This window comes from Ruditapes philippinarum, unplaced genomic scaffold (genome assembly GCF_026571515.1).
Source record: "Ruditapes philippinarum isolate M1 unplaced genomic scaffold, ASM2657151v2 ctg723_1_1_1_1, whole genome shotgun sequence".
Taxonomy (NCBI): domain Eukaryota; kingdom Metazoa; phylum Mollusca; class Bivalvia; order Venerida; family Veneridae; genus Ruditapes; species Ruditapes philippinarum.
In genome coordinates, this window is record NW_026866929.1 from 88,561 (window position 1) to 100,252 (window position 11,692).

The 11,692-nt window shown below is 31.5% G+C and overlaps 1 protein-coding gene across 1 annotated transcript; it reads left to right on the forward strand.

Moving 5' to 3' along the window:
• Window positions 1–533: 533 nt before the first annotated feature.
• Window positions 534–3,330, forward strand: LOC132734229 (uncharacterized). The gene is made up of 5 exons (XM_060720933.1): window positions 534–780; window positions 1,385–1,500; window positions 1,895–2,041; window positions 2,523–2,689; window positions 2,998–3,330. Exons 1-5 carry the CDS (start codon window positions 671–673, stop codon window positions 3,169–3,171), a joined length of 714 nt encoding a protein of 237 aa, XP_060576916.1. The 5' UTR covers window positions 534–670; the 3' UTR covers window positions 3,172–3,330.
• The last annotated feature ends 8,362 nt before the right edge of the window (window positions 3,331–11,692 follow it).

Below are 11,692 nucleotides of genomic sequence, written 5' to 3' on the forward strand. Positions count from 1 at the left end.
ATATGTGGGGACAGGGGTATACCGGTCGGAAATAAAGCACATGTTTAAGTAAGAAACTGTGCTGATTTGGTTTATAAGAACTTTGTCGTAATATACTAAATTTCTTTAATCTCCAATTTAAGGCACCTATTTCAACTTACATGCATATCAATTACGTTGGAGTCCACCAGTATACTTGCCATGGTCATGACGCCATAAAGGTTTAAACCGATGATTCCTGAGTTGAGAGGTAGATATGTCACCGCTTCGCAGTCGCAATTGAGTTGTTTAATTAAAAATATTGTGCTATATAAACATAATAATAGTTTACAACTTTACATTTCTACTTGTTTTGAAACAACAACATAAATTAAAAAAAGTCGGCACACTGAGGTCTAAAAATGACGTAATTGTTCAATCGAACTTAATTCAACCATTTCATTGTTATCGAGACTTTTTGTTTTTAGCAAGGTTCATTAATTTCTTTATATATCATTCTTGGGTGATCAATGACAAAAAGTTTCTTAAACAATACTAAGCACCGAAATCTTAATACATTATCGTATTTCAGTCTTCGTTTTTATTTTGGACACATTTCAATAATAATCGTGTCACCAATTTTTCTTCTTCATACTTTTGATATTGGAAATATTATTTTCGTAAAGTTAAATAGAAAATTAGAAAAAAAGAAATGGCTTTTTGTGGGGAGGCCTCGACATGGGCCAAACTATCGTTATTGTTGCTGGTTTTAGCCTTTAGTTTACACTGTACAGGTTATGGTACCAATTACTGGATGGCAAGGTTTGTAAAGATATTTATATTAACATTCATTTTATTTATTTGATGTCTTGTTTATATCGGAACCAATATTGTATTAACAGTTTTATACCTATTAATACAAATGTACTTTATTCTATTTTGTTATTTCTGTGACCCTTTTCCCTAAGTTTAAGATTCACTTACTGTTGTAGTACATAGTAATATTGTCCACCATTGCCAGGATAAAATCACCTACCGTATATAACATAATGTACTGGATTCTGAATAACGATACATGAAATGAGTGTGCATTGTTTTGTTATGTAGCATAATCAAAAATGATAAAAGGAATGGTAGGAATTATGATAATTTTCAACATTTCTTATACAAGAATCGTACCCCCCCCCCCCCCCCCAAATGGTTAACTTAAATTTACATTTTGTTGTCATGACTTCAAATTTTCACTTTGTATCACAACAAACCTACTATATATATTCACTTTACACGTTTCAGGGGGAAATGTCCATGCCAGATCTTAAAAAAGACCCCTCACAATGGGTAAAATTTCAATGCTACATTTTTTCTGTGTTTGTATGTTCTTTTAAAACATTTCATATGACAAGCGTGTATGTTTTATCTATGTCAGGAATACAGCACGAGATAAGAGTAATTTTGGTATAGGTTTATGGAAGATGACAGATTGTTCAGGCTCGTACAAAGCCCCGTGTACCGACGGTGACATTCCCGACAGCTACATGAAAAGTATGCACAATATACAATTGCATTGATATTTTCAATTAACATTTGATTAACAATATTAATCTGAATTAACTTTCAAAACATCAACCAATATAGCAATATTAATCTAACGTATCTTTCAAAACATCAACCGATGTGAAACATTTATAGAATTATACATAATTTTTGTTAACTAGATTGATTTAGACTTCACAGATTAAAACACAACGCACAATTATAGTAATAACCTTTAATATTGAATGTTTACTTTATCTCGATGTTTAGTTCTTAAGTTAATATTGTTTTACAATAAATAAATATCACAATGGCCGAAGGTAATAATGTTGTTTTTTTTCGCGTGTCCTTTTTTTTTAATACGTTGCTTTAGTATAATAAATTAATGTGTCTAAATTTTCAGAGTATGTAAAGGCGGTGAGAGGAATGGAATCAATTGCTCTGATACTAATCTTCGTCCCCACAATTTGCCTTGCATTCTACGTTGGTTCTCAAAGGTCAAGGACACGTGGCATGGCCATTGCTATAATATCTCTGGTGCTTGGTGCAGGTATCTTCTCAACTTCTCAACTTTTCTAATGTTAATATCTAATATCTTACACCGTCATAATTATTGCTGTTAAGAAGTCTGTATTGAATTGTAATTTTGATTCTGTTAATGTAGGGTACGCTGTTAGAAAAAATGCTTTGTTTTTGTTCTGTTTTATCACACCTTAATAACACTATTACAACATTAGAAACTATCAGGCATTTACACCATAAAATATTTCCATATATAGTTTCTACAATTTTATAGTCTTTATATACTTACGTGAACTACCGTGGTATTTTGTTCAAATAACAAATTACATGTACATCTTTTATCAAGTGACAAAATTGAGCTTTTCTTGCACATTTTAAATGATCGAAATCGAAACATATATACAATACAAAGTAACGTTTTTACAGTCCATATGGTACTCAAACGGTCCTCAAATCTATACTGTGGTTACAAATTATATTTGATAATTACAATATTTCTGTATTTTAAGTTGTATTCAGCATCATCGGTATGATAGTGTGGTTAGCTTATATGCCGGAGTTCCATTACGCCGGCTGGTCGATGGGACTCACTGTCTTCGCCATTACACTGTGTATAACGGCCGCTATAATTCTCATCCCAGATATTAGAGAGTATGATTATAAGGACATGCTGAAGGTAACCTTTGTTCTGTCTAATTTTAGTGTATCTGTTAAACATATTCTTTTGTGAAACTGTTGAAATTGTAAAAGTATAGTTTAACCCATTCAGCCTTAAATGCATGTCAGTCTTGATGCTTTTTCTTATAGAAGAACAATATTTTATACGAAATGACAAATACCTTCTATATTCATTGTATTTACATCAAGTTCATCGTTGTCAGTAACTATATCTGCGTTACAAATTCTGAAGAAAGAACCCCTCATAATTTGACGTTTTGACTGGTAAAAATACTATACCATTATATGTTACATTTTGTATATCAGGTGGGTGGAGAGTTCCAGAACCTGCCTGTGACAAAAGAGGACTACCCCCCTCCATCTAATGATGACATGTACCGGGCCGATATGAAGCCTGTTGTAGAGGCACATGGTAGAATGGCCGCACCAGTATATCAGTTCCTCAACTATGACAAAAAACGAAAAATGGATGGTTTTTAAATTGTTGACTATATGTTTCACTCCAATATATTGCATGTTGGCTGTATATATTGATTGTTTCGCTTTTTTTTATATTATTTATACATTTTTATGAACATTCTGTTAATTAATACTATATTTCTTATGTATACCAATAGTAAACTGTTGTTTAAAAAAATATTTTCTTTCTTTTTTTGTAATAACGTTAAACGAATGTGTACGCCCATTGTATTTCATTTGTTAAAAAAAGATATGAGGACAGAAGCTGAATAGCACTTGTTGTATCTGCTATAAATTTTACTTATTGCATTTACAAAACAAGGATTACAGTTGTTTTTGGGGAAAAAAAGATGAAATGCGTGCTAAAAACTACTTATGAAGCCTTCGAGTTGAAATATTGAATAGAAATCCAAGGTGCCATTTCATTTAGTTGTCATTTTACTAAAGTAATTTTCCTTTTAGAATTTCATTCATGTACAAAATTTATGTTAACATTAACCTACGGCCATCATAAATAATAAAACTTTATTGCATTTATACACTTTATTGGTCTTAATAACATTGTTTATGCTTTTCTAAATGAATATCATTGCCAAAGAGCTCATTTTGTTAGAATTTCACATGCTTTCCTGGTCTGAGAATAACACAACAGCTTTCATTCTTTTTTTCTTTTATTACAGTCTAATATATTCATGACTTACAAATATTAAACATAAAAACGCATACAGAAAACAGACATAAAACAGAACAGACTTAGTTTACAAGAAGGACAACTCTACAACATATATAGGCCTACTCTTTATATGCATTGTAGACTTATCACCCTTATTTACACGCATTTAACGCATACATTTACAAAATAAAAATAACACTTTAAATATACGAAATTCATGAGCTTTTAAAATACATTCTCCTGAATTATTTTTAATAATGCATTTTTTCTTGAAATTATTCTATCATCTCCGGCCGATGGAATTGAGAGAGGAGGGGGTTGTTTTTGCGTTGTCCGTCCGTCCATCTGTGCGAGATGTAAACATGTGTCATTCCAAAAGAACATTACGAAGAGATCGATGTATAAAGTATCAAGCGTTGTAATTGAAACGTTCTGTTTCTTAGTCTCACTCTGCTCTTTCCCCTAATGGCCGTTCTGTCGTGATTTTATATATTACCTTAAATGTTAACTAATGAATCAAGGTTATGTATTCTATTTGTATTTTACGTCAGGTATGACACTAAATCGAGGGTTAACTGTAATAACTGATATGAAATAAAGAAGAATTTACAACAGTTTTGCAGTCAACCCACGACAAATATAGTTATTAATTTACAATTATTAATTACTTGTCTGTATATGATCATACTGAAACGACATAATTACTCTATTATTTCAAATCTTAAATATTGTATAAAATATAATCTCGGTTAATTGATTTATAAAACTTAAATCAATCATCAATCAAGTACTATGCTTATATAAACAATTAAATTGTCAATATCTACTTGATTTATTTCCAACATAAATATGCTTTATTTCCAATATAAATAGTACGAGCGCATAAACAATGCATTTTAAAATAAATCATTTGAGCCGCGTCACGACAAAACCAACGTAATGCGTTTGCGACCAGCATGGATCCAGACCAGCCTGCGCTTCCGCGCAGTCTGATCAGGATCCATGCTGTTCGCTATCAGTTTCTTAACTTGTTATAGGGTCTGTCATGACGCGGCTCATTTTATACTTAACCTGTATGCAGATACAAACGTTTTCACAGTAAATTTGTTTTTATGATTTAAAGTATCAAATAACATAAAAGATAAATAACAACTTTAATAATATTTACCTTTTATCAAATTACTTAAACGCACCCTTTCTTTCTTTCTTATAACCTTATAGCTATGTTAGATATGTTTAACAACGTCGAATGTGTAACATTAAATTTTGACCCCGTTAATAATTGACAAAGAGATCTTACTACTGAAAGCATTGTTAGGCCACATGTGTCACAAATCACATTCGTCACAAGTTTTTATGAATTTGTGACGAATGTGATCACATTCGTCACAAATGACTTTTGTGACGAATGTGATTGACCAAAATCGGGTAAAAATGCCAATCACAAACGTCACAAGCAAAATTGAGAATTTTTAAACAGGCGAATCACAAATGTCACAAGTTTATTTTTCAATATGTGATACACGGAATATCATAAGGACAATCGTGGTTATATCAGTGCGATAGTACAAGGGCGACAATGCAATAAATCGATATTGTGATGTCGACATCACGATACCAATATCTTTTCACCACCATTGCATTATCGCCATCGTACTAACTTGTTGCAATATCGTATCGTCGGCATTGTATTGTCTTCATAGAACTGTCGCATTGTCGTAATGGTATTGCTACATTTCTTGTAGAATATGATTGGTCTTGCGAAGCTATAATTACACGAGGTCATTCAAATATCTTGCAAGCAAATTCGCTGAATTAATGTTTACCGCCGACAGCATCATATACTGATTGAAAATTAAACAATTGCAGGATACATTTCGAATAAAGACTCCGGGGAAATAGTCGGTTAAAGCATAAATTATCAGGGCCCATATCACTCAAGGTCACGGCGATAATGCACATGCCCTTTTTGTATTGAAGGTTCCCACACAATTAAAATTAGATATATTTAACATTTGAAGACATGAAATACTTAAGTTATCTGACTGAATATTAAGCAACCAGGGGTCTTAACTTCGGGTAAGTGCCGTCAATATACACATCTCCGCTTGGTATTAGATGTACCCACATAGTTTTGTTTAAATTATTCAGCAGATTTGTTGAAGAATAGGGTTGAATTAATGCTTTTCTATGAACAATAAATGATAATAAATTATGGATCATAACTCTGTATTAAACGGCCAAACGGGAAATACTGATGATGATGATGATGATGATGATGATGATATGCACATCTTGTTTGTTTGTTTATGTGTTTATCTAAAGTCGCCGCCGGAAAGCCCATATAAGCGACCGTACCCTCAAGTCGGACCAAATCCTTTTAGTGTCCCGTCGAGATTTTTCGAGATGCGCAATCTCCTCTTTATATTAAACTAAATTTCGTTGAAATTCCTAGAGCGCAGAAAAGCAATAGTTCTATATACAGTGTTTTATAAATAACAACAACAACAAGGGGCAATAAGTCTGTTTTTAAAAAGAAATGGAGATATGCTGGTTATATGTGCAACTGGTTTGTGAATGAAGGTTCCTACAAAGTTGCAGCATCGATATCCATCCAGAAGTTGCTGAAAAATAGCGTGGAAACGAAATGATTCCATATACAGTGTATAATAACTAATCAATGGCCGGATAGTGCGGAAACTAAATCTGGACTGACAGGCGGACGAACACGCTAAAACAGTCCCATCACTCCCGATTTCATCAGCGGGGAGGGGATAAAAATGTCTGTAGTTTTAGTTCCAATAATTGATTTAAGTCCTAAAAATTTGTGACGTTTGTGACTCAGTGAAAAGCATTGAAGAAAACAATATTTATCTCAAATTTGTGACATTTGTGATTTTAAACTCGTGACGAATGTGATTGTCTAAAACATTGGATCACATGCATCACAAAATTTGTGACGAATGTGATCTCATTCTTCACAATTGTGACGAATGTGATTTGTGACACATGTGGCCTTACAAAGCATTGTTGTATACAATCATGTAAACATCATTTTTTGGCCAAAGTAAGTTTCTGTCAATTGAATAAAACCCTAAAAACCTAGAGAAAGACGGGATCTTTAATAAACGTTCAAAACGGCAAATACGCTGGATTTGTGCAAAATTCAACATTTAACATGAAATGGTTAAATTTTGAATTTGGAAATAGCCGCAGATGTGATCAGAACAGAACGGAACAGAACAAACATTTTATTTGGCACAAACATATATACATATTCATCGCCAATACGTTGTAACAATGTATGGCGGTAAAGAGTAACATAATTATGAGAAAAGTATAACATAATTTATCACACAAAGTGAAACATATTAACAAGACATTCGAAAAGCTGTTAACAAATTATATATACAATCTATAGCACAGGATATACATTAATATGTAAATTATTAGTGCATACGTGTTTCATAAACCGGGTGATTGACATGTTTAATTGTATTTAAAGAATTTAGTTCATGTAGACAATTTTGAGAAAATAAAATAAATATTTATGACAATTATACAGTTAAGACAGTAAGTACATATTGTAACGACTTGACAAATACATATTTACAAATGTGTACTTTATATAATTTGTATAAAAGTATAATATATCGTTAAAGTTACTAAAATTCATCGTTTAATTGTACATTTCCACGTTTGCAATTAGCCAGATAGATATATTTTGCAAGTTTGTTAAGAGTACATTTATTTTCACATTTCATCAAATTTTTAAATTTCTGTATACTTGGCCAAGAATTGTAATATCTTGTCAGATTTTCCATTCTTATTGATCTATAATATGGACATACCATCAAGAAATGGTATTCATTTTCAATCACATTCATGTTACATTTAGTGCATTTTCTATTGTTTCTATCAATATTCCGATGTCTGCCTTCTTCAATCAACAAGTCATGTGCAGAACATCTAAATCTACACAATGCATTCCTGTAATTTATATTATTAATACATATAAGATATTTTTCTGAGGAAAAGTCGTTTTTAAATAAGCAATATGTATCTAATTTTGACATACTATGTATACTATTATACCACATTTGAATATATTGATCTTTTACTCTTTGTATTAATTGTTGCAATTGACCATTTGAGATATCAACGTAGTTCCACATATACGAGAAGCCAAGTTCATCTAATAGTTCTTTAACTTCCAAAGACCATCTATTCACAATAATACCATTAACATCTACCATTTCATACACTTTATAAATCAAAGAATCTCGATTATTCTTCAACTTTGCCAATATTTCAAAATTCTTATTTTTCTATACACATACAAAGGAAATCTACCTAGTTCACCATAAACGGTTGCATTTACAGTTTGTTGTCGACATTTAATATTTGCTTTAAAAAAACTTGATATGAATACGCTCAATATCTGGAGCTTTATGAAGGCCCCAAATTTCAGAACCATAATTTAAAATTGGTAATACCATAGCATCAAACAATTTTATCTTTTCAGAAATATCCATTTGCACTTTGTCAAAACAGGGCATTTAATGAATATAGTGCTTTGTTTGCCTGCTTTGATAAGGCTTTTCTGTGTTTGATAAAATTTACCATTTGAAGATAGAGTAACACCAAGATATGTAAATGATTTAACAAAATTCAATTTCTCATTATTTATAAAATACATCAACATTTTCATTCCTATTTCCATTTTTAAAAAGCATTACTACAGTTTTGTTCGTATTGACCATAATACCCAACTTTGCACAGTATTGATGTAGTTTGTTTAACAAATGCTGTAAACCATCCACAGAGTAAGAAAATAAAGCAGTATCGTCAGCAAATAGCAATAGAAATATCTGTAATTCGTCAACAGTAAATGTATCTAAAGTGTCTTCGCTAAGTTGAATTCGCATATCATTAATAAAAAACAGAAATAATAGAGGAGATAATGGTTCTCCTTGCTTTACTCCCATATATGTGTCGAAATAATCAGATAAACTGCCATTTACTTTGACACATGCTTTTACATTCTCATACATGATTTTAAGCATATTTACAATTTTTGATGATGCACCATAAGAAATTAACTTGAACCATATACCATTTCTGTATACCACATCGAACGCCTTTTAAAAATCTTACAAAAAGCTATATACATTTTCTTCTTTTCATAATTCAATATTCTACTTATAATACTATTCAAAACAAAAATGCAATCAACAGTACTTTTTCCTTTACTAAAACCAAATTGACATTCATCTAATACATTTACATTTTGCGACCACTTTCTTTAGTCTGTTATCTAATATGATTGAAAATACTTTTGAAAAAAATACTTGTAAGGGTAATACCTCTATAATTATTTATATTAGTCAGGTCACCTTTTTTTAGGTACAGGCACCACAATACCTTTAGTCCAACTTTCTGGATATATACATTTTGAATACATGTGGTTAAATAATTTACATAATAATGATGAAATAATGTGTTTACAATCTATAAAAAGTTCAGGTGTAAGAAGATCATCCCCACTACTTTTGCCTTTTTTAAGAGAAGTAATTGCCCTTTCAATTTCTTCAATTGAAAAATCTACATCTAATTCATCAACTGAAATATCGTCTGATTCCGAATTATTTATATTATCTTCTACATCCCTATCAGTAAAAATATCCCTGTCACCGTACAAATCTTTAAAATGTTCATAAAATTGATCTTTACTTATTTTAGACCCTTTTGGATTACTTGACTTAAGTTTTTAATCTCAGACCAAAATTTTTGAGGACTATTTTTCGCTAAATTATGAAGTTTATCTTTCTGTCTATTTTTGTATTGTACTATCGCTCTTCGTTTTGTCTGTTTATATCGTCTCTTCGCCTTATAACTAGTAAGTCTCTATTATCTGTAGACATACATATTTAATAATTTCTATTTGCATTACGTAATTCTTTTCTTGCAAACTTTTTCAACATTCAATTGTTTAAACCAAGGATTTTTACCTTTACGTTCATTATTTCTTTAAAACTATGTACAATTTTCTCGTACCAAAAACAGAACGAGCATTGTCATATAAACACTGAGCTATATCATCTATACCTGTATCAAAATCTATATTTAGTTTTTATATTATTCCACCCTTACTCTTAATACGAATTTTTAAATTTAATTCCATAAAAATTTTTCTAAAATCTTGAGGGTTTTTTTCTTAAACATAAAATTCAAACTTTTCAACCGGAAAAATATTTTCAATTTTGGGTTCAAAAAAACAATTTTTCTTTAAAAAATAAATTGTAACGGGAATTTTTTGAAAATGTATATAAAACTGCAATGAAAAATTTCTAATTAAAAGGAAAAAAATCCACGTGCAAACAATAGTCTTTTCAGGCTATTTCCGGTTTTGGTTTAAATTTGTAAAACTTCCCATTCCCCGGCCAAACGTCCCCCACAACGACCCATTTAAAATTTTAATTTTATAATTTGAAAAATCTAAAAGTTTTTAAATAACCCCGGGTTTAAAACCCTTCATCCATTTTAAAAACCTATGTGGCCAAATCCCCAAAAAAGTATATTTCCCAAATATCTCTATTCATAAAAAATGTAAAATATTTATTAAAATTCGACTCATTATTCAAGTAATCGTTTCTGTTAACTATTCTAGCATTTAAATCTCTTTCTTTAATAACTTGAAACGAACCATTTTCAGAATATTTTTCGAAACATTTTTCTTCTAATACTTTTCCAAAAATCCCCAATTCGTTCATATTAAAGTAAACTGAATTATTTGGAGGAATATATAAAAAACATATATAAAAGCATCGCTACCGATAAATGAAAAAAAATATGCGTGTACAAAACTTATACCCCATTAAAATTCCGTCTATCCTGATTTATCAATATCTACAACATTCATACCAGGCTTCCCATATGTTTGTCTCCTTTGATAAATAAACAAAATACCAGCCGTGAAACCTCTACCGAGAAGACACAAAACTTTCGTTACGAAGGTAACAATACTGACTATAAACCCAAATCTGATTTTCAAAAAGAATCATTTTTACGTTTGCCATTTTTCGGGAAAAAAAACCCGAAAAATCAAAATTTTCAAACAAAATTTTAGGAACCGGCGTCATTAAACAGGTTTTTTGACCTTCAAAATTCCAAGACAAAAATTATTCCAAGTCAACTTTTTTTTCCCGGGCTCCTGTCTGTATAGGGCGAGGTTCCGCCCGGGGGCGGCGCGTACAGCTGATTGTTGATAAAGAGCTTATCCCGGACCAAAACTGCTTTCTTGCCGTCTTTCCTGGCTTTCAGCATCATACGGCGGTTATCATTGAACCTTCAATGTGACACATTTTGGCCATTCCATGAAAATCGGCGTATGGACCCCAAGTAAAACAATGCATGTGCCATCAGTGAGAAAACAATAGGCAAACCTAAAAAATGGAATTGCTAAAGAGGCTCAAAGGTTATGAATATAAAGTCTTCAAAAGCAGAGAAAGTAGGCTGCTTACATCTCTTTCTAGAATCTATGATAAATAGTCTACATTACTACGTATGTTTGCTTTTGTTTGTTTGTTTCATTTTACGCCTATTCCCAACAGTATTTCAGTCATATAGGCGGGTAGTTTCCTAACCATCGTTCCTGGAGAGTTACACCAGATAAATGACTACCTTCCAGCCGCGCTTAAAGACCAAAGCATTGGGGATCAAAACCCCCCCCAAAAGGGGTAACTGGAGTACGATAGTATGGGGAAAAGTATTTTATAAAAAATGAAACGAATATATTTGGTGTATTTAATTTTGGACTGTGGAAATGGGAACGAGGCTAAAGTGATAAGATTGGATCCAAAAAGTATG